The sequence below is a fragment of the Thunnus maccoyii genome, chromosome 4 (assembly GCF_910596095.1).
Source record: "Thunnus maccoyii chromosome 4, fThuMac1.1, whole genome shotgun sequence".
Taxonomy (NCBI): domain Eukaryota; kingdom Metazoa; phylum Chordata; class Actinopteri; order Scombriformes; family Scombridae; genus Thunnus; species Thunnus maccoyii.
The window spans coordinates 22,406,678-22,431,681 of record NC_056536.1 but is presented as its reverse complement, the minus strand read 5'-3'; the positions used below and the strand labels follow the sequence as shown (position 1 = coordinate 22,431,681).

The window sequence follows — 25,004 nt, the reverse complement described above, 5'->3', positions numbered from 1 at the left end:
GGAGGAAGAGAGAGCCGCAGCGTGGACCTAACGTACCTCCCAAACGAAGTCAAAGACGGAGAAGTCTACAAACTGTGCTTGAGTCTTGTCTTTTTGTACTTTTCAGTATAATAACATACTTGAATTCTCTATTTGTCTGTGAACTCTCAAAGCCATCGCAATAAGTAGTATGCTAAATATTTACACAAACACAAAAATCTTTCAATATGCATTGCATTTAAATGCAATAGAGTAGGCTGATCAGTATTCACTGGCTGCAATATTTGGATTTCTGAAACACGCATGTAAACAGGAAATCCATTTGTCTGAAGTTAAAAGGGACATAACATACTGTTTGTGATTTTCTGTCATTTATATACTTACAATGGTGGGTATCTATGTTAAACATAGTCAGACATCCAAAACATGTGGTGAACGCATGTGAAAAGGCTCCCTGAAAGTCAAAAGCCCAGGTTTCAGCCCGCTCTGAACACTTGGTTCGCAATGTACTCTACTTCCTCCTCATGATGACATCAGATCATTCGTGTATGCCCACAAACAGCCGTCTGTTCTGTAGTCTTTGTTGCTAAGGTTAAGGTTCTGCAGGCTGTTTGCGTTGTCCACTCGCATATTTCAGATTGGATTTGAGCTCGAACATGTATAAATGTATCTGAGAAGTTCATATTTTGAGTAAAGAACAGGAAAAAGAAGCAAAATCTGACTACTATTGTTTGTTTAAGTAGCCCCCGGAGCTGGTGGAAGTTAAGGAGCTAAAACAGCCTGTTTCAGGCAGAGGCTGAACTGAGGGGCTAGATAAAGAGCCAGTACATAAATTGGACAATTAAGACGTTTTTTGAACTGTAAATCATGCAAAGATATTCCAGTAGAGCCCCACAATAAAATGTGGAAATGTGCTGGTTATATCCCCTTTAAAGGATTGGGAATAACATAGTTGATGCAGCTACATTTGCTGAAGAAAACCACATTTTTTTGGCCATGTACACTGATAACTGGGTTTGTTTAAGCGTGAGCATGAGCATAAGAAAGACCCAGAGTAGGTTACGTTACCTTATGGATGTCAGAAATGAATGTTGCTGGAGAAACACATAACACCATCTCATAACTGTAATATATATTTGAAATACCAACATGGCTGCTGTAGTCTGGTCTGCTAGAAGAAGTTGTATGTTTGTATATGATAGTGTACAAAAGGCTGCTGTTGGCATCATATCCTTTTATGGAGGGGGAACAAGGGGAAATCTCAATCCTGACCTAACTGTATGAGGGTGCTTAACATAAAATGATTGCAACACATATAAATGCCTTCACGTGACTACTCACAGTAATCTACTTTTTGTATGTGTATATAAACATGGCCAGTGAACTAACCCTTTCTAATCAAACAGTACTTCAATATGACTGTTCTCACCCCACACGCACTGACAACATGTGCTCCAAACACAACAAAAGCAGATGTTTTCTTCCTCCTCATAGTGACTCAGAGAGCTCGTAAATACAGGCGCATGCAGCAGCCTTCACAACACAGATGTGAGGGAATAGATTTCTCAGGTGAAAGGGTCGGAGACCACACAATAACATGTTAACAGTGAAGCACTCAAAGGTAAACCTGCCACTAAACACTCGGGTATATCAGTCATTTCAGCACCAACAACCATACTAATGGATGATTTTGTAACAGCTATAAAAAGACAGCGAGGAGCAGGTTGGGAATTTACTGTTTGACATAGTTGCCAACTGGAAAGCTGTACTGGCCAGCGGACTGACAGTATCCCTGTGAGAGTTTGCAGCAGACAGTTTATACTCGACTGGAGCCTCATAAGGCTCACGGTTGATAACTCCTGTAACTTGTATACGTTCAGTTTGAGAGCTGTAGGACTGGGGTGTCACTACAAATCACAAACTGTCTGAAATCAACAGTCTTGAATGTACTTGAATGTATCCGCATGTGCAGTTGTCTGCCGAATGGCTTCCATATGGATATAAAAATCCAAACCTTCCGTGTTTAAATAGAAAAGTAACGTGTGAGCAAAAAAAAGGTACGAAACTGTTTTAGTTTGCCTTGAGAAGTGTAATCAGCAGCCGTAAGGTTTTGATGAATAAATGAAAGATGTCAAATTTTTACTACATAAAGCCTTCTGATTGCTTTGCTTTTTAATAGTGTTCATAAGTTGATTCATAATCAAACTGCACAGAACTTCAGATTTTTCAAGATGACTTGAAAGAAAAGCTTTATTAACACAGCTTAGATGCAGCAGATTGCAACACACTTCACTGCAAGAGTGATGAGCGGTTTGATGTTTCGTTGATGCCATCAACATACTTGAAGTAATCAAGAATCAATACTATTCCCTCGTTAACTGCCAGGCCACATACTGTCTGAGTCAAGCTGCCCCTCCTCCTCCCTCCTGTCAAGACTCATACAACAACAACAACAACAACAAAAACAACAGAGGCACTGTCATAATCTATTAGTAATGAATAATTAAACTATCCTCCACACTGCACTCAGCACCTGCCCTTGAAGATCCAGCTATTAAAAAGCGGCCGGTAAGCGGGAGGGCCACGACACACCACAGGAATGCCCTTCAACCAAGCAGGGGGGGACAATCCAACTCACAGATGGAGTCTGTACAGTGAGACTAAACACACCATGATAGCTCACGCATAAAATGACTCACAGAGGGGAGATGATCTGTTTTTCCATCGTGAGGTAATCGAAATTGAAACGGCAGACCCCACTTCAAAATTCATGATCTTTGTGGCATAGCATGAAGCACCACATGACATCCTGTCATCTTCCAGCGTGTATTAGGGGGAAAACAAAAAAAAAGAAGCGGTTTAATTCGGCGTGTGATCCAAGCCCTTTTTCACAAACACACATACAGACTGTCTCTCTTGCTGTTTATCAAACAAAGCCTTATGAGCTCTAGCAGCCTGGTTTAACCTCATCCAATGACAAAACACACACATGCACGCACACACACACATACACGCAAGCACACACACACACACACACGGACTAGAACAAACACACTCACATTTTACACTCTCCTATTACTCCTTACCAGCCATTCAGCTCCAGCTCCAGCAGCGATTGGGTCTTCTCTGAATTACACTGCAAACACCACATGCTGGCCAGCACTCACAAGATGATGTACTCCAAACATTAGCAGTCCCCCTCACCAGTCCCCATTACTGCCTAAAAGGTTTCACTAACAGAGAGACACATCTCAAAACTGCCATCTGCTATAGCTCTCTACTCCTTGCAGACAGTCCCATTTCTTTGCCTTGTGAGAGCAGCTCCCTATGGATGGTAGGCGGACATGGTCAGTGCAAAGTGGCAGTCTGTAATCTCTGACAGACAAATGGAGCTCTTTCTTTTTCTCTTTCTTCCTCTCTGTCCTCCGTACGCCGGGCTGGTAGGAGTGTAAGGGGGGCGGAGGCTTGGAGACAGGGGAGTGTGGGTTTTCTGCCAGGCCCTGAGCAGTATGGAAGGGGGCGGGGTGCAGGGAAGGGGGTGTGAGAGCGTGGTGGCTCTGTAGCTGGGTAGAAATAGAGAGAAGGGGACGAAATACCACTTGCACAACATTAATCTTGCAAGGAGAAGGACGCACGAATGACCCTGGAGCACGAGATGTAGAAAAGAAAGTCACGTTTTTCGGGCGTGTTATCAGAGAATGCGAAAACATGAAAAGGAGAGCTACAGACTAGTGAGGATTGGAAATGAGAGATAAAACAAGTAGCTAAAAGCGCGGGGAGGAGGGTGGGAGAGAGTGACAGCTTGATCCAGTTAGGTGTATAAAGGTATTGTAGATAAACAGGAATGGAACTGAATAGAGAAATAGGTGAGGGGACAAAGCGTGAGGAGACGATGGCTTGAAGAAAGAGATAATGTTGAAGGTTTGGGAGTGTTTGAATGTCAGAGGTACCTTTTGTTAGCCTTTTTTTTGCACAGAAGGAAAAGAACTAAGTGGGGAGAGATGGCAAATACAAGAGAGCACCTCTATTAATAGAGCCTTTCAGGGCTGAGAAGTGACTGTTAAGATGTGAACTAAGAAAAGAACCAGAGAGGATTTAGTGTCTTTCAGCTGCAAAAAATAAAACATCAAAAAAAAAAAAAAAAAAAAATCACAGTGGAGTAGCAGTTGTCCACCTCTAGCCCTTCTATTTTCCACCTCCCTCAAATCAGCGTTGTTTAATTTCATTCTGCCACCCATATTGCACCATACATCAAAGCAAACCTCACCAGAATTTCCATCCAGCAGACCCCCTAACTGACGGTGCCTCGTCTCTGGACTTCAGCGTTGTTAAGACGGGCCAGAGACTAATCACTCCTCTGAGAGAAGGGGGTTGGGGTAAACTGCCCCCAAGTCAAAGGTATTTTCTATCTAATGACAACAGGCACAGGAAACAGAGGAGAATAGCTCCCACATGGAGCAAGTTTACAGGGACACCAATCATCTGCACACACACACACACACACGCACACTTGTCTCTGTGGATGTCCTCTAATTACAAGCCTTAAATGATCACCTTCTCCTGACTGTTTTCATCTGAAACTTCAAACATCAGATGCATAACGAGAGACAGAGCAAACAAAACAGTTAGTAGAAGGAAAAGTATGCAAATCTTAACGTGTCAGGCAGCGCAGCACTCGCAAAGTGTGACTCAGGCAGAATGATGTGCAAAAAGGCAGACAGAGACTAACTGGCCGACCGGTCTATTTCAGTTTGAGACCTTGGCCTTGCACGCTGGCGACTACAGCTGCTAATGCCTTGTGGAGCTGCGGACTCAACTTACAGATCTCACCTATCACGCAATCTCTCCGCTCTTACTGAAATGTGAATTGGGAACAAAACCCCTTTAAGATGTCCCCTTAATAAAACTGGCACCCTAGTTATTCAATCATTTTGTTACAGAAGCACAGACAGGGGTAGGCATGCGGGCTTTGAAATGTGTGCATGGTATTAGATATTAGCCGCAGTGCAGGATTTGTTTTCCTGGTGGACCACATGGAGTGGCTAATTAGAGGTTATTTGTTTGGGAATGAGATATGAAGTAATATCACGGTCTCATTTTGAAGGCAGGCATGTGATGCTTATAAACCCCAAGCCTGTCATAATTGTTTCATCATGACGCTCAAGGGCAGTATTAGCTTAAGTATCACGGAGAGTTCTGCTAAAATTATCCAATTAGATGAATTCAAGGTAAAGCTGAGCTGTAAAAGTTTGTACAAACTTCAATACACTTGGTAAGCGCATGTTATTTTCGCTCTCTTTCTGCCTGCCTCCGCATCTTTCTCTTTCTCTTCTAGTATTACGATCCAGTCTAGTCATCCCGTCTGGTGAAGGCCCACTCCATCTCCCGAGTCCTGCCTGCTCCAGAATGATGTCATTGAGAATTCCAAGCAGAGGCCCACTCTCTGCTCATAAAACGCCATTTCTTCAACTCAATACATATGGTCTCTCTGCGTTTCAGCTCCTACTCTATCATCCTCCCCCCCCCTCCTCCCCAGTTTCAATGCCCTCACTTCTTTTCCTCTTCCTTCTAGTTTTAGAGTAAGAAAAGTTAAGATACATTACACTTGGGGAAAGGCCAAAGAGGCATCCGAGGGTCAGCTTCACACAAATGCCTTTATCAGGTGGATTCCCACAGATGTAGTACCTGAATATTATCAGGAGAACAAAAAAAACTTTCCCATTGAAAAGAGAGTGAAAAAAGACAGAGTAGAGGAAAAGACAGCAAAAGGAAACGACAGAGGAAAGTGATAGCTTCCTGGAAACTTGGTCACAAGATTTTGGCGCTGTGTGCTGTGTCTACATGACATCATGCACGGTTACTCATTATCTGCTTTTGCTGGATGCTGAGCGACTGAGACCTGTGCTAAGAAACGGAAAATAAAAAAGAAAACTCAGCCCTGGCCTGGTCTGGAAGCAATTAGAACGGGCTGATGTCATAGTTTGATACAACAGCATACTAAATGAGATGTAGTGGCCCCGGATAGTTTTGTGAACACAGAGGACTTTGTATAGGAGGGAAAAAAGAAACACATTTTTCCTGTAAATTCTCAGGAACAAAGAATTTCAGCACATAAGAAGGATCTGGCAGCCGATATATAAATAGAGTTGAAATGAGAGTAATTAAAGGATATGCTGCCTCTGCTCATCACATCCTGGCAGCAAAGCTGGAGCAGATGTGTTGCCTGTGGGATCCTATGGGATTGATCAAAGATCATCAGTGGCAAGTGATGTCTGAGAGGCTTTTCTCTTTTCTCCTGTTCATACATCATGAAGGAATTCCAATCCAGATAGAAACAATCTGTCTGTCCAGACACATGGAAAATTAAGGCTCAACTAGAGGAGATTATGTCTGAGATTAGTTTTGTTGCATGAAAACATTATTCAAAACAACTAAATGCTTTTAACACAAAGCGCAAGCAGCTCAGATATGATCTTTTCCCACAACTAGGGCTGAGTCTCAAACCTGAATACTGTTTTGGTGCAGATGTATCAAAAATGTCAATTACCGAAAGTTGGCAGTGAATGTCTGGTCCAAATCGCAGGCTGATTAACTTATTCTCTAATCAGATATCTACTGATTTAAAGTGAGACTGTGACTTTTGAAAGAAGAAATAACAAAATCGTCATTAAATGAAACATTTAAAGTTTCATTTGAAAAAAGTTGAATCCATAAGAAATAAGACACGCCCTTGCTTCATTCAAAAGCTGCAGCCTTATGTGATATGCTAGTTTATGGTGGCTAACACTTGCAAACTATAGGAAGATATTGTTGACAGTGACTGACTGAGCTCAGTGACTGAATGACTCTTCTCTAATTGTGCTACAGTTGCATTAGTTTTAAGCAGGTCGCAAACATTTCAAGGGTTCAAGGGTCAAAAAAAATGTACCATACCTGAGCAGGGACCTGTGTTTGAAATTATTCACTGTATCATTTTTAATGCTGTCCAAATGTCTTTGCATTTTGCCTCAGCATTGAATTGGGACATGTTTGTTGTCTCCTGCTTGTGGTCCCATTTCATTCAGTCAGATCACCCAATGATAATGCCCTTAATGCTAAAAACTCAAGAGAAAAAGCAAAAGTTACATAGAGCAGCTTTAAATCATAAATTGCCAGTTTTAGACTGTATTTTTATTGAGGCAAAGTTTTTTACATGGCTGCTTGTGTTTAAAGAACATGAAAAACAAGACATATTTAACCACGAGTAACATGTTTCCTCAAAAGTATTTTTCTTGTGTGTGTAATGCCGGTATCGTATTGGAAGTATCATCAAAACACTTCAGCCCTACCAACAACAAGTGGGTAGTTCACACACAGCTAGGAGGATCCAGGTTTGCTCCTTGGCCTTTTCTGGGTGGAGTTTTTGCTCGTTCTCTCAAAGTTTGTGTGGGTTTGCTCTGGTTTCCTCTCACATTCCAAACACATATGCAAGTCAGGTGCGGAGGAGACTCTAAGCTGCCCAAAGATATGTTTGTGGGCACCTAGTGACCTGTCCTGGGCATTTCTCTACCATCTTCAAAATGACCGAGTGGGCTGAGAAAACGCATGAATAAAATGACACCCTTATGATGGAAACCAAGCAAACCTTTACTTTACAACTCGACCACATGTTTGTATACTCCTCTCTGTGTATGCAGTTCAGTAAAAATATTACATTTTAAGGAACTGTAAATACAGAACTTCAAAGCTGTACTTCTCCTGATTGCATGCATATGCAATCTGTCTCTCCCTCCATAAAAGGCACATAGAGGTCATGTATTGTGTACTGTTGCCATTATTAGAAACAGGCCCTGTTTGTCCATTTACAATATTTTCCTTTCTGTTCACTCCATTACCAGATACCATATTTCTCTGAAGCTCTTCACAACGCCCCGCCCCAGCCCAGAAACACACTAGAGCACACAATTCTCTCTTGCTAAAAATAGACCCATGTGAGGTGACACACTCTGGTAAACACTATGAGAGGGAGACGAACAATGCTGTGAAGAACAAGAGGAGGAATACGCATTAACACGATAGAACGGCCTGAATGCCCTGCTGATTTCGTCTCATTATCTGTTCCTTTGTGTCAGATCGATACGTAGCGCTTTTCAATGACTCTGTGAAATTTTGAGGTCAGTTGGAAAACAGTGTCTCCAGCGGTTAGTGCTCAGAGAAGGTCCTGACTGTAAATGTGACAAAGGCCACAGCGGGTATAAATACCCATGGTGGTCATGATGGTCACAGGAGCGTGACACTGCAGCCAGACCGACATAACAGACCTGACAGAGTCATTCCATGATGGGACCAGTCCGCAGCAGGCTCTCAAGAGTGACAGTGCCACCCACTGGTTAGAAATGATACCACATACACTCTTGAAGACTAGGCCCTGGGGGCAGACATGTGGCAGTGATGTCATTCAGGACGACTGAGGTCAGACGTGTTTTTCACAGTGGCAGGCAGGGAGGGTGGCTGGGTTATTCAGAGGAACCGGGATGTAAAAAGACCAGCCTTTTCTGGTTGAGAGATGTTGGTGGGGGCATGTGTGGGGGTTGGTGCAATAATCTATTTGAGGCAGTGACAGCTTCACACCTGTCTCAAGTCTCACAGAGAGGGTCCTGTGGTTTATAAATGCTATGTGGCACAGAAATGATCTTCAGCACGTCTTGCATCACTCTTCTTTATTCTTAATTGTATAGATTAAAAATAGAACAGAAAAAAAGTTTTTTGTATGTCATATATACTGTAAGTTTTTTTTCCGACAAATCTTCCTTTTGTTTTCCTTTAATGCAAAACATATAACATTGTAAGAATGCAAATAATTATGGACAGTAAGCAATTGGACATTAATTTGTTCACACTCGCTGAAAACAAAGTAAATATACACAGAATAAAAAAGTACTAGATAACATTCAGATGTCTCCATTTTGAAGCTCCATAACCTTCCTATAGCTAAAAGACACCATCTGCTTCCCTTCCTAACAGCACCATGGTGGCAAATCAATCATCAGACAACTTCTGATTTAAATAACATCAGCCGAACACTTTTAAAATCACATCTGTCTTTACTCTACTGACTCCAGAACTGATTTCCAGATGTCATCCATCAGCATAATCCCAGAGAATTAAAAAAAACATAAACATATCTATCCTTTGGTATAAACCAGACATGTTCTTTAAGTAGATATCTGTGTTTGGTTGCATGTGCACGTGTTCATGCGCCTGGCAATGCAATCAATTTGGAGCCGTGAGCTAAATGACATCACTGAGCCGGGTAAATTGACTGGAAGGCTTACAATGATAATAATTGCTGTTTCAATCAAGGTCCTTTCATTGCCGACTGCATCAGTGATCAGATAAGTAGCTGATGATCTTGAAGAAGTTGTGTTGCTCAATCATTCAAATCACTCACAAAGATTTAGTCAAGCACGAAATGGTGTTATGGTTTAGTGGTATAAATAAGTTTCTTGTTGACAGACATGTTAATTACATGGCAGGTTGTAAATTGTATGCTCTTAAATCAGTGATTCAACATGAAGTACGGATGCATACTTGTCTCTACAATACTTTGCTATATAATATGTTGACACAGATCAGGAATTAAGCTTAACTTGAAACAGATAAAGGGAGGAATCATAGATCAAAACCCCTGAATTCCTATAATACCGCAATGACTTACATTCCACCACTACTCACCTCTCCACACACAGCTGCTTAATCACTTTAACAGAGTTTGCCACGATTTGCTTTCCTTCAGCCCTGGACTCCACAGTCAGGACTCTAGTTACTGTTACTGTGCTGTGCTGTGCTCTGCCGTCTTTCTCTAGCAAAGCCAACGATGCCTCCGTGGCATCCGAAGCCCACGGCAGAAACACTAAAGCTATTGAGCCCCAAGGAGCTCGGCCGTCTACACTGGCACAAGTCATTGTTTGTGTTGGCACTGCCTATAAAGGCAGCCTTTCTCATGTCTGCTCCATCACGCCTTTCTAGTCTTTGATCAGGGAAAACACAACCACTGAACAACAGGGACAACCCTGCAAGACTTGAGATGTGTCAATATGTCAAAATCTGGCAAATCTTATTTGTTGTTTTCTTGTTGGGACCCGCAAACCGCGGTCGTAATACTTTGCACGTCACTGTGTGATTTCAGCATCGTAAAAAAAAAAGTTTTCTTCCAGTTTCTGCTCCTCTTGGAAGTGAAAGCACAAAATGTATTTCATTTTAATGGCCCTCATTAGGCTGACAGTGATAGAATCATTCAGGAAACATAATGTTATTTTAGGAGAGAGTGCCCAAAACTGACTGAAGGACTGAATACAGATGTGGTTAAGTGAAGGCAGCTATAAGTTCAGTCATGATCTGCTGCGCAAAAACTGTTATGTGACAATATCACCAGAAATTTCAAAATGTACATACAAGTCATGAAACTGAAGATCCCTTACTCCCATAATTCTGTTGTGATTCAAGTCATTTAATTAACTTAAACACAGCAGTTATATATTTTAAAAAAATCAAACTACACAGGTTGAGAAATTAGAAATATTTCTTATAGGGCTGAAAAGGAAATCTAAATGGATTTGCTACAATATGTTGATCAAGTAAGAACTATTTTCAAATAAGAATTATTTTTTTAGTCTGTTTAAAAGACAATATGTTTGGCCAGCAATGAAAGTCAATAACCGGGGGAAACTGCTGTGTCAGGATCCCATTTGTTAAAGGAAATCCTGACTGTTATGTTTTTTTCTTTTTTTTTTCAAAAACTCTGCACATATAAGCAAAACACGACCTCTACTCCAGATCAAATCATCAAAGAACCGACATGAGAAAACTCAGGATCACTTTACATGTGATGAGATTTCCCCCCCAGCTGCAATGAAAACTTGATCAGTTGTATTTAAATATTAATTGAAAGCCACAGTCGAATGCACCTTCACAATGAAAGTGGAATTGAAAAAGAAATTATTCATGATTCTCTTGATTATGTCTTCATATACATGGATGTCAGTTTTGGGAGGTTGACAATGAGCTGAAAGCATTGTTTGGAAATTTGAAAATTAGTCAGTAAATCATTTTTCTAGACAACCGGTAAGCAAACAATCACAGAACAAAAGCACAGAGATAAAGCACTCGTCCTCGATCCGCATTCTTTTTGCTCGGGAATGTGAAAGGAAGCTGAGAGGAAACCTTTTGTGCAGGTCACGAGAGTGCTGAGAAATGGATTCAAGTTGACATATTCCAGGAGAACAAGATAATCCTGAGTGTGCAAGTTCCATTCATACCACATTTCCACAAGACCTGGTGGGTGCAAGTCAGCAGATCTTATATTTCAACATACGCCCCATTCAGGCAGGCGAGGTAGGACATGAGGCCTGGCTTTACAGAACGATAGAGACATTCTGAGAATAACAAGCAGACTCAAATTCTTGATAACAACCCCTTGAGGGGCGGGGGGGTTATGCAGCACCATGTTTATTGTTTCATTTCTCTCAGCCTTCAATAACCTCCACTTGAGACAAGAAAAGAGGGTTACACAGGGGCATATGGATTAATTCACCATTTCTGTGACAAACTACCTGACAGCGACTGATATTGTTTGGCTTCCATTTAATTCACACGCTAGCAAAGCTTATTGGACGTTTTCTAGCATGCATTGGAACTCAATAACAACACAGGTCCTTCAGGGGTGAGCTAGAGAAGAGCCAGCCATCCGTATCATACATCAACATTAACACAAAGCTTGCAACACACTAGCCCTGCTCAGAGGAGTCTCAGAATAATAATAAAAACAAGACAAATTCATGTCATTACAGAGGAATGGATTTCAAATGTAGAGTAAGTCTCTGTGCTACCTTGGCTGTATCCTTGGTGGTTTTATGTACGCTCCATAAAGCTTACTGCTTTATTGACTAAATGCGCAGCCGGGTCTCTGCTGGCTGCAGGGCCCATCGATCTGTAGCCCCTCAATTACTTATTAGAGACCCCCCGTGCCAGCTCTCTCAGCCTGCAGGATAACAAACTAGCACTTCGGGGAGTTGGGTCATTGTGTCAAAAATTGTAATCATGTCAGGATATGTCAGTTTTAACAAAATCATTGAGATGTCAGTGTGAGCAACACACAAATCAAAACTGAGCAGACAATGGAGGCATGTAATATTGATACTTTTTGTTTTTTTACTAAAGCATGACTTATTCTCGGGTTTCCATGATGCACAATTCCAAAAATAAATGTGCTTGGACAAGGACGTGGAAACAGCAGAGGGCAGGGAGGATGTTTCTCTACCTCCCATTTTTCTGGGATCCTACAAATTGCCTGAGAAGTCGAGGGAGCAGCTACAGTAGGAGACTGATGTGTTGGTTTGGGGCTCTTTTGATTCAATGAAGCTCAGCCTAATTCTGTCATTTTAATCAACTGAACTTCCTAACAGCCTCAGGTGTCAGTCAAAAGCAGGAGGTTGTATCAGTAGAGAGTAGTACTCACACCCGCATGATAATCTATGACTGACACAAAGATCAACATGAGCCATTTGAGAATGTTTTCTCTTTTGGTGGAGTCTGTTTCCTCAAGCTGCTTCAACAGTACAGTTACAGTTTTAATTCTGGGAGTTCACTTGGCTTTCTTCTTTCATTTTGCACTTTTGATATATTGGCTTGGCAGAACTTTGGTAACTTGGTGGAAAAAGCAATATTCCATTTATGGGAAAGAGCTGTCTGACACGTAACATCTGGTCTACCTCTGAGCTGCTGACCTTATTCCCACAATCTGCAGTATTGAATTTATATGCACTCAGGTACGAATTGTATAGGGGAGCCTCTCAACAAACAACTACGACCTGCAAGGGGAGGATCATAGGACCAATGGCGACAGTCTAAGGCGCTACAGTTAAACTAGCTTGTCTAGTTGTACTGTAACATAAGACAAATAATAAAGAATAAACACAACTAGAAAATAAGCAAAACTCTCTACAGCCAAGAGAAAAACATGGTAAAGTTTCATAATCAATGGACTGTGTTTCTTTATTATTTCACCTCTCTTAAGTGTGGCTTTGGTGTGATTGGAACAACGTAAAACATTCACAAATGTTAAAACAATGAGAAACTAACTAAATACTAGTAGCATCTATAGCATCTAACCTCCCTTCAAAATGAATTCATTATGAATATTCAGTAGTTGAGTTGGTAGTAAAACAAGCTAGTAGATTAGCTGGCTAGCAGAAGTGCTAGCTCGGCTATCCTCGTCGGTCACGTGATCCTCTCCTTGCAGGTCGTAGTTATCCGTCAAGTCTCCCAATAAGGTAAGGTAATAAAGTCCATATTATACAAAGTCACACATAAACATTGGGAAGCAAAATAGGTATTAGACATCATTTAGAAATATATGTGTTTTTAATATATTTGGCCTACATTAGCTAGCAGCTAGCTAGCCTGGGTAGTAGGGTTGCATTCCAGTTGGTAAAACCTGAATTTGTTAAAGGAATAGTTTGCCATTTTCGGACATAGAATTTGCTTTCTTGCCAAGAGATGCCACTCTGATGTCTGTAAGCTAAATATGACGCAAGAGCCAGTAGGAAGTTAGCCTAGCTTAGCATAAAGACTGGAGTGAACTAGCTAGTCTGGCTCTGTCCAAAGGGTTTAAAAAAAATCTACCTACCAACACTTTTAAAGATGGCTCTAGTTTAAGTGATATTGACCTTCTCATTTAATTCTCAGCAAGAAAGAAAGTTTATTCCCAAAAAGTCAAACTATTCCTTTCATCTCAAAGTGTAATGAATCTCTATAACAAATTTGGAATCTTTGACCTGTTCCTTGTTTTTGTTGTTCTTAGATATTCAGTTGCTTATGACCTTTTTTTTTTCAATTGTTAAAAGCTAAACTGACATATTGGATTTGATAAGCGTATTCAATATCGGATCCAGATTGATAAAATGCTATTGGAAATGCTAGTTTTGCTAAAACTAAAATGTTATTGTTGGCTATTAGCGAACTACCTGGAAACCTCACTGTAAAAAACACTGTAAACAAGACATTGTTCAGACTTGTGATATATTAAAGGGACATAGTTAAGTCACTATGTCAGCTTCTCAGACACTTTCCCATCCCATCTGTTCAGCAAGTCTACAGTGTAAATAGGGTCAATTGCCTCACTTAAACCTTTAACCAGGAAACTGAGTAGAATACTGCATAAATGTTGCAGTGACAGCTGGGAGGAGCAGTTTCAGAGGGAGGGACATGGCAAATCAGCAAACAGGATGACATCCTTTTCCCTTGTATAATCTGTTTATGTGTTTGGAGTTGAGCGCAAAGAGCTCAGTCTTTGCTGCTTTGAGTTACACGGGAAGGCCAGTGTGAGCGTGACAGGTTCACTTTATAATCCGCTGGACCTCCTGTTCAAGCGCATAAACATCTGTTCAGCATAAGGTTGAAGATGCTTTTGGGAGATGCTTGCTTCTCCGCATCACGTTCAAGCAGCTTTGAGACCTTATTTTAACTTTTTACTTTCCCATGTGGATACAATACAGAATAATGGGAAGCATTTCCTGAAAAGCCAGTTCACCATTTTTGCCCTAACACTGCATTTAATGATGAAACGCTAAGGAATTCTGTGTAATAAAAAGCAATTGAGATTCATAGCTGCTGCGCTGTGCCTAATGATTCCAGGAGGGAATTCTGCCTCTTATTTGCCGTAACACAAAACGTAACTCAGCAACATCCTGCACCAGGACAACAAGATAACACTACATGTTACCTGACAGAGTGTAAACACAGGACAGAGAAAGAGGAGATGGGAGGAGCGGGTGGGGACTGATAGAAATGGAAGATGGATCTGAGAAGAAGGGGCAAATTGCACATGATGTAAAGACAGAATGCAAAGGGGAGGTAAAAAGAAGCAGTGTGCATACATTCAGTACAGTGCAGCTCTGTATTCTCTCACGTACAGACTGATGACTGATGAGAGAAAAGCCGTCTCACGCTCTGTGCATCTAATAGGCTCTAATGATGGCCTTGCTAAGCCATCCATTCTGTTAACAGGTCTATAATGAGAGCAGGTCCGAGTGGACTGAGCACACGAGCTCTTCGCGGACAATTGGCGCAAACAGATCTGCAGTCCTGCTATAGGTTTCTTTGAAAAGATGTAAACAGGATGCTTCACAGGAGCAGGAATGTGAGAGTAGTTAGGATTGGAAATAGAGAGTTGGCCAGTTCAGAGACATAACATAAATCACAGAGGGATAGAGGGCAAAACTTGTTGGAATTCTGTAGTAGATGGCAAAATACACACGTTTGCTTAAATATACAGTGCTACTTGACTTACTAAAGATGTATTTTGACTCTAACTAAGAGGCAAAATAAACACAAACAACTCTTCCTCTCTGCTCTCCCTCCCTCCTGGCACTATGCATCAGCGTGAGTGTGACATCAGACTACAGAGCAGCAGCGTTGGCACCCCAATGTACGAGCATCAACGGCTCTGTTACACACTTTCCATACAAATACACTCACATTCATCCACTTTTTATTCTATGCATCTCTCATGCAGGGCTGCAATTAATGATTATTTACATTACTAATTAATCTGTTGGTTAGTTTTTAGATCTATTAATGGTTTTACTCTATAAAATATCAGAAAGGTAACGTCTTCACATAGAGATTTAACAATTGACAGGAAATTAATCCGCAACAATTTTGATAATGATTAATAATCTTTTTAGGCATTTTTTAAACAAAAATGCCAAAAAATTTGCCGTTTTCAACTTCAACGTCACCTTTGACTCACTATTTTCTGACATTTCATTGACCAATGAAAATAATCGCTAGCTGCAGCCCTATCACATACCATCTTTTGTTTGACCAATTGTCCAAAATCTGACAGTATTCATTTTACAATGATATAAAAGAGAGAAGAGCTAAAAATTCTCACATTCAAGAAGCTGTGATCAGAGAATGTTTGGCATTTTTGCTTAACAAAATCATAAACTATTAATTGATGATCGTAATTGTTAATTAATTTTCTGTCTAGTGATTTCATGACACACACTTACGGTGTCGAACGATGTAAACAGCTGTCTCTGCTACAGCACCTACATGAACCTGCACTTTCACAGCTAGAGAGATCACACACACACACACACACTCACACAAACACACCCTCAGGACAGAGCCCACCTACCTCCACACATCTGTCTCCAGGTTGGCCCATAGTATGCAACCTGATCCGGTCACTGATGACAAATTGCTACAGCTCTTTACGGAAAGGTAAGGTGACCGTGGTTACTGGAAAGATACACCGGCTCCGTCAGGCGCAGAGGACTGGGAACCACCATCTGACTGATTTACTCTCCACTAATCAGCACATTCTCCTAAACGTCAATGAAAAGAGGAGGCTCCCCTCATACGGAGCGCCCTCCCCCTGCCTCACTCAGCTGTGTCACTCACAGCCTCACTCTTTCTTTGAATCCCTCTTTCTTTCATTTGTTTATCTCTCTTCCTCCATCAGCTGTCTTCTCATTTTCGACCCCCCCAACATGTCTCTACCCTATAGTCCGTGGCCATTTATTCAGCTGCCGTGTTGATTTCTGTGGTTCAGTGGGGACGCGTCTGGACTCCGGAGCCTGTGTGTTGCAGCTCTGCAAGGTCACCAATTGTTTTTTTTCCCCTCCCTCTTCAGGACACATGGCGTTGCCGAAGGGGAAATCTGAGCTCTCAACCAGAACACATCCTCAGACAGCCAGAGCACTATCAAAAATGTAGTGAGATAACAGGTTATCTAACAACCTCTATATCTGAAGAAAGACAAGAATATTATCCACATATAGTTACTTTGTTAGAACTAAATTTGTCAGCGGACAATCAAAAACAGGATTCCTTAAAAACAGGTGAAAAATCCTTATCAGTGACTCTATCCTACTCACTTAGGGAAGGAAACAAGAGTCAGAGTATAAGATGTGATTGTGGCAGCTGACACTGTATCTCTAAGTAAGTAACACTGTGTAAAATCTTATCCTGCAAACTTCCACCTCTTTGTGTTTCCTCTGCTTTTGTATCCTGCTCTGACCAGTTCTGTCCAGTTGACCATTCCTAAACAAAAATGTCACTTGTCAGAAAAAAGACCAAAACTGTGAGTCAGAAACTTTTCTGTTTCTCTTTGTATTATGCAAGTATGATAACTGTGTGAGCTGTCTGTAGTCAACTCAGTCTGTGAGACTATGAAAATCAGAGATTTGTCAGTCGTTCTACCAAAAAAGAAGTATGATTTTTTGCTCCCAGGTAAATCATTATTATATCAGAACAGTTGAGTAAACCTTGGCAGTAAATCTCTATAGCAGCTATCTGGGAGGAAAGCCAAAGAAACAGGCTACAAGGCTCTAGCAGCCTCTGTGGGACTCCAGACAAGGCAAGATCCCCCATCTGCCTTAATTTGTCTTCTCTCCACTCGCTGATGACTCACAGTGGAATTTAGGACTGCTCTTTTATTTGACTTAAGATATCTCACATTGTTTAATTTCTTAGCTCTCTGCCCTTGACTTGCTCACAGTGGAGTGCCTGAATCAGTTGATTGAGTGGCCATTAACCAGCAGACTTTGACAGGTAACTTTCCCAGTTTCTTTATGAAGAATGCAGCCAAAGCCATGGACTATCCACACAGTGGGAGGGAGATTAACATAAGACCTCAAACTAGTCATAGGGGATTTTCTCAGACCTTGAGGCTGTTCTCTGTCCTGAAGTCTCTCTACCAACAGATGGTGCTAGTGTACAGTCAACACACTGCACTGAGACTGATGTTGGGTTTGGGGATACATGGCTGATCAAAAGACTCCTACTCTAGGGGGTCCAGAAAACAAGTTGATGTAAAGTAAAGCACTAGTGGGTGAGTTATTGTTTTAAAATGTGCAGGGAGAAAGGAGTTAGAGAGAAACTTTATTCTGTATCCCCAAGGAGCTCATTTAAGCTGTGGGGTCTGTATGAGGAGACAGGTTTGATCTCTTAGTCTCATTTGTCAGTAATGACTCTTCAAATCCAGCTTTGACTGGCCCTCATTTTGATAAGAACTGTCTCCAGTCTGGGTAAAAAGCCCTGACACCTAGAGCAAGCTGCAAACACAGCCATCTACATGTAATTATCAGTACCAATAATTCAACTCCTGTGCAATATTGATCCATTTTCTGTGGTCAGGTTAATTGCAGTCTAAAGAAATAAAAAAAAAATCAATACAGACAAACAATATCTGTGCAGCATGAATGAACCTCTGTGAATGATATCATTGAGAAGAGGGAAAAAAGGGTCATGTGACTAAGGTAACCTGAGTGATACAGGAAAGAGATGCATCTCTGGGGATGGTGCACCAAAGATTGAAAGCAGGATTTATCACAATTGCATGCACGTGCACAGATCTTCGAGGCCAGTTGTCAAGGCAACAGCTAAGGCTGTACAGAAAAAAAACAAAAAAAACAAAATGCACTGGCCGTACCGTTAGAAGATATAGATGTTTGTGTACATAGAAAAATACAAGCCTGCATTTACTCACAGCCCGAAGCAATTAGTCCAATCAGGATAAACATTTAACTTTAATGACTGTTTACCAGCCACAGTCTCAGCCTCCCTGACAGCATGCTTATTTCACTCTCGTTCAGGGACATGTGCTAATTTCACAATGTCATGGGCCAACACAATGCATGCAATAAAAATCTAGTTCAAAGTCTAATATTTAGTGATTGAAGGTTTTAAATTCTTTTTTTAATCAGCCTTAAAAAATAAAACTACAGAGTATACAGACACAGTATGACCCTTCTCCCAGTTGTGTTACAAATGATCTATGAGCTGATGATACTAACATTGAGGATCTGTTCAACAATGATGCTCTAATGTTTAGTCTTCTGCCAAGAGCAGTATTTTATCCATTCATTCGCCTATTCATTGCAGACTGAAACAGAGCTGAAAAGCCCCCAAAGGGACTACTCTGTTTTATAGAATAAATGCGCTGTCATGCCATTATCAACTCCCCCTGTCCCCTGACCCTACCCCACCTCGCTCATTTCTGACATAAATCAAAACACACTCTGGATAATGAGGGCCTGCTTTGTCACAGAACAGGAGTTGATGGATTTATAGCAATTACCTACATGAGCTCTGCGGGCTCAGCTTGTTCACAGCTGAGCATCAGCTCTCTGTATCACCAGTGATGCAGGTATAAAAGACAGGGTACACACACTAATTCCCATTCATGAAGAAGCACTGAGCGAGATTAGCCATAAAGATCTGGAGACCATGCATGCCAGCCTCTGGATTCTGCAGCAGAACGCTAAATTGGGAACTAATTATGCAATAGTGAGCTGTTCTCTTTTAGTCTGTGTCTGCATGCGCATACACATTTGCATGTGAATCAATCAATAAACTGCACACAAACTGAAACGGTGTACGTGCAAGAGAGTGCACGTGGAATAAGGAGCACAAGGTGCAGAGTGTGTATATAAGAGCTGCAGTGCAGCAGCATGAGCTCATCACTCTTCTCTTCTTCCCCTCCTCCTCCAGTAACCCCCCCATCCCACCCCTCCTCTCGCTCGCCATTACATAAGTTAATGCAGCACACACCCTCATTATTCTCCAGGCAGGCGCTGTGAAGAGATGCAAAGGAATATGTCATCAAAAGTAGAATAACAGCAAAAAAAAAAAAAAAAAGCCACAGAAAGACACAGCGCATGTGTTTCCCTCTGAGCTTTCACAGCCTCCCCACTGATCACAAAGAGAAGAGCAGAGGCAACACATATTTTGGCCCCTTGCTTTAATCATAGTGTACATATAATATGTACAAAAATGAAGACTGGGAGACTGAGAGAAGAGAAACATGACAATTTCTCCTAACGTATGCATGTTTATTTGTGCTGTATGCATTTTCCTCATCAGACACCTCAGTAAATATCCTGATCATGAAAAGTGCTCTCTCTAGAAGGTGGCATTCTTGTGCATTAGAGTAAACAAACTGGCTTCTTCAGATGATTAGCATTTCAAAAGCTGTACAGCTTAACATGAGCAGTGTAGATACTGCAGCACAGGCAATGCTTGCAAATATATTCTCCCATAATGTTGCAACCCTGCAGCAATACGACGTGATCAGACAGTGAGACTGTAGTTTATTCATAAGAATTTCCCTCATGGACATTAGCCTATTTATTACTGTCATGATCAGATGTCCTTTCAGCAAAACAAGGGAGGCAAACTATTATAGAGAGAACTATTATTCTTAAATGTAATATAAGGGTAATATAAAGAGGAGGAAAAAAACTATCTTCCCACACAATGCTGATGTCCCTCTGGGAGAGACACAAGTGTAAATTATTCAGAGGTTTGGACACTGACTGCAACTTAAGCATAGATCAGAAAAAGCCTGTGTGCATATAAAGTGCTTTAGATGTCAGATAAACCAAAGCACAAAGACGCATCAAGCTCTTTTTCTGGTCATGGCTACTAAATAAAAAAATAAAACAAGCTTAATGATGCATCCCCACTGTGGAAGCCTGCCCATGGAAATAGCCAGAGGATACAGATTCTTGCAGTGTAAACCTATTTTCCGCTAGATAAGCATTTGGACATGCATGAAAAATAAAATTTACAAACAGGTGAGCGGAAATATGCTGAATCAACTATGAGCACCTACATTTGGGCTTGGCACCACTTTGAGTGATTATGGTCCAATTCAACTGATGAATACTATAATTACAAGAGGAACAATATTATGAATTTGGATCTACTCAGAACCAATTTCACAAGCAGGAAAAACATTCAATTTTACTTTTAAGAGCTAACTGCAACTTGAGAACCACCATAACAACCTCTTCGCATCTCCATCATCATGGCATTTCTGACCAGAATACGGCTTCCATCCTAGACACGTCTAAGCTTTTCCACCCTGGAGAGTATTTTTTCACTCACCACAGCACAGTGGAACTGCAAGCTCGCTTTGGCAGGTTCCTACTTTTCCATTACAAGCAGTTCCTCTCAACCCCCCCCCAAAAAAAGACCTCACTTGTTATATAGCCAGCGTACCAAAGCAGGGGACCGACAAAGCAGTCAGTGCCTGCTCTCATTTGATCTACGTGCATGATGTTAAATCAGCTGCTCTCCAGCAGGAGTTCCAGTTCAGACCAACACCAATTTATGTTAATGTCCTGTTGGAGCCATTTACCTACCATGAAGCAGTGCAGTTCTGTCAGGAGGTGTTTAATATCCTAGTTCATTCACAAGAGACTCCACAGAGCTTCCTCCTGTACTCCGGCCCATGGAAATCCACTATGGGACAAGGATGCACCAGTGACAAGCTCCAGATCTACATGCATTAAATAAGTAATGCAGTCGTTGCGCTCTCTGACACAGAACAAGAGACAGATCAGATGTACCCTGGTTTCTACGGTGTCACTGCTACAGGATTCCTGTTTTAGAAACACATTGTATCACCTTGTTACTTTAATCCCTCAGACATTTAGTAAGTTAGCATGAATGCATTCAAGATGTCTACACCTTTCTTCATTGGCTCAAAAATATAGTTTTATTTGTTTCTCGCACCATGTACCATGCAGGAAAATAGGAAGGGATGGGAATACAAAAGGATAGACAGCAAAGGGAGGCAAGAATTTAAGGAGTGGAGGAGCAAGAAGCAGCTTAATTTGGGAGGTTATTGACTAAAGTAAGGTAAATGACTAGATAATGGTATAAAAATGCCCAACCAATAAATTGTCTGGCCAATATTTTCCTGTGACATTAGCTTATAGCATACGAAAGTGACCCAAGAATTCCCAGAAGCCATCAATACAACAAGAGTTGGGTGTAGTTGTTGGATTTGCAGCTGGGTAGCGTACGCCTACAGCTTGGTGAAACTAAAACTGAGACTGAAAGAGAGAAGATTCACCACTGTAGAAGAAATCCAGGAAAAAACACAGAGGCTTCTGGACATGATGACAAAAGATGACTACAGGAAATGTTTCCATGAATGGGAGAAGTGCTGGAACAAGTGTATAGCATCTCAAGGGGAGTGCTTTGAAGGGGGTTAGAAAGGTACTATTGAGAGGTTTATAAGGACAGACAGGACAGGAAGTTTCTTTTTCAACTGTAAAATGTCCCACTTAGTACATATATTATCACAACTCTTAAATAACCAGGTTTATGTTATGTGTTTCTGTTAAAATCAACTGATATTGTTATCAGGTTTTCAATCTCTCCAAAATCTATATTGCTATCCGCCCTAAAAATGCAGTATGGGGCGGACTCTAATGTTTGTGTAATATGTTCAGTAGTATGTATATACAGTATGTTTAGGTTGATGACCGACATAATGTCTGGGAGCCTTCCTCCAGTGTGATTTTATTCATTTATGTATGATCTGAAAAAGAATAATGGTGACAAAAGTCAAAAAGCAGTTAAGGGAGAGGCCTGTATGTTTGGACATTTGGAGTGACATAAGTAGAAAAGAACTTTTCCCTTCAGGCTCCATATCTATAATCAAGTGACAGGTTGAATGTCATAGAAAGGTACAAAGGAAGAGACAAAATGAATCATTCAATTCATCACATAATCTCGTCACTATGGACTTTGAATAATGTAAGGAGGAAAGAAAATCTTCTCTACATTATATAGAAGAATAGATATCTTTGTGCTGGTTTCTGTGTTCATTCAGAGAGAGATTTGAATACTGTATGTAAGAGGACATTCATGCTGTACACCTCTACGGTAAGACAAAGATAAGTGATAAAAAGGCTTAAGACAGATGAAAAAAGAATGACCAGATTATTCTTAAGTCTTTATTATCAAAGACATGTCCTTGATAGAGCAGACAGCCCTGAAAGACCTTGAAAATGTCTTTACTGTTCCCTGTCTGCCTTCTGCCTTTTCAACCAGTGATAATATATTTCCATGGTTCTGGAAAGGAAACCACCAAGCTTGAGCATATAGACAGGAATGTTATTTGATCAGTCAGACGTCAGAAATATCTGCACAGACTGCTGCGGTCAGTCGAAAAAACAACCACCACTTATACTGCAGGCCACTCTCATCCACACTGGTTTATGCCAGATGGTCTCCTACCTTATAGTTCGGCTAGAAATGCAGTACTTCCACATCGCATTCCACACGGCAGTGACATCACCGGAGGCATCGGACATGCCCGAAAAAAATGTGCATGGCACAGGGAGGAAGTTTCAAAAAAGTTTCAAAAACACAAAACTGCAGCAACTCCCCCTAAAGAAGCCAGAAGAAGTACAGTCTGTGCTCACTCCCTTCTCGACCACAAATTACACCCCACATCCTTCACTTTCCATAGAAAACCCACAGAGAAATTCATTCTTTCGCTGCTAAAGTTACTTTGTCTGTGCCTTTTAGAAGCTCTCCCTGCCCTAGTTTATGTTGGGCTCAGAGTTGCTGCCCAAGCAAGCAGCCTGATGACCAAGTAAGGTAAAGGCCCAGTACGTATAGCAGAAGAAAATCATCCCTCTTCTTAACAAAAGCTCTCCACCCACAACGAACCACACACCAGCCCTCTTTCCCCTCTCTGCAGACACCCCTTCCCTTTTTGTTCCTTTTTCTTCTGTCCAATGCAATCTTTGACTCATCAGCTGCTCCCAAGATGCTCCCCAGTGGTGATGGGCAGGGCCTGTGTTGTGTTTTTGATGTGTGCTTGTGTTTATGTGGATGTGACTTTAACAGCGCAAGATAGGAAAATAGAGTGATAGAGATACATGGAGAGATAGAGAGAGCACGGGAGAGTTTTCAGTATTTGTGTGTATGGTAATACTTGGGCTTGTGTCCAACAATCACACTGCTCTCAATGGGAAGGCAACGCAGGAGGGAGGGTGAACCCCAGTTCAGCAGCTGGGAGAGGCTGTTTTGAGTTACTACACTAACCTTGCTTTAACAACAAGCTCTCAGTCCTAGGATACAATCTGACTATGTTACACTGAAGCTTGAGCAATGTAATGAGTTACGCCCAATGACCATGATATTCCAGTAACTCTGTGGAATTGGACACATAATGAGCTGTTCAGAGTGTGTGAGAAAAAAAACAAAACAATCATCCTAAATAATTCCAACAACCACTGAGTCAGACTGAGATCAGCTGTTAGCAGACGATTTAATGATTTAGTCAGAAGTCTGTGATTTGAAACACTAAAAATACTCAAGAAGAAGATAAAAACAGACTAAAAAAGGCGATTATAATACTAAAGTCATGTGTTACTGATGCTGCACCTACAGCTGGGGGGGATTCCCTAGAGCCTGCGTTCAGAGACGTTGCCAGCTAAATCGGTGATGCATTATTAATAAATCATGGACATACTGTATTCCTCACCTTCAGAATACTAACGCTTATGACAAACTGCGTATTTATATGTGTGTGAATGCATTAGCATATAGAGATGTAACAGACGGCATGAATTTCACAGATCCTGTATCAGTGTCTTCACACCGCGGCTCGTTTGTGATTCAGACATCAAACATCTGCATGGCGGGACGCGCATGAAGGAAACCTCTGCAAACATTAGCGGTTAGATCTATCTGATGTACTGTAGCAGGAGGGAACTGGACCAAAATATTGTAGCTGAATATAACGGCAGATTCTTGTCTGACAACTGCAAAACTAAGGATCTAAACTGTGTTGTATAAGAGGAGGGTAACAATTCTGAGGAACTACAGTCACTCTGAAACTGAAATTGCAGCTTGAAATACATGTGAGATTATAGAGTATCAGAAATTTGGTAGAGTGAGGAAAAAGTGAAACCGCACAAATGTTTAAGCCCTTCATCATCATCATCACGGAAAAAACATTCCTGCTTTTCTTGACATTTCCAGGAAATAATGGTTGCTTTGCATAAACAGGCTCAACGTGCATCTCAGTTTGAGGAGCTGGTGTGTCTTGCATGGAGTGTGGAGCATCAGATATCTGTCGTGATAGGCAATAAAAGACATGAGAGGTTTTTTATGGACTCAGTACAGCAGCAGGGGGATGGGGCATGTAATTTACACAGTGTGAG

At 41.3% G+C, this 25,004-nt stretch overlaps 1 protein-coding gene across 8 annotated transcripts in view; it reads right to left on the bottom strand.

Annotated features, from left to right (window-relative positions):
• iqsec1a (IQ motif and Sec7 domain ArfGEF 1a) overlaps positions 1-25,004 on the bottom strand; it is a 97,032-nt gene that overhangs the window by 20,022 nt on the left and 52,006 nt on the right. The window contains exon 1 of one of the 8 annotated variants that reach the window (XM_042408863.1): positions 23,065-23,617. The exons of 5 other annotated variants lie outside the window; for them this stretch is intronic. In XM_042408863.1, coding sequence (XP_042264797.1) covers positions 23,065-23,141 — 77 coding nt within the window. In that variant the 5' untranslated portion in view covers positions 23,142-23,617. Of the gene's footprint in view, positions 1-3,065; positions 3,513-16,162; positions 16,239-23,064; positions 23,618-25,004 lie in introns of those variants that run through there. 2 more of the 8 variants (XM_042408867.1, XM_042408864.1) reach the window with 2 other exon arrangements.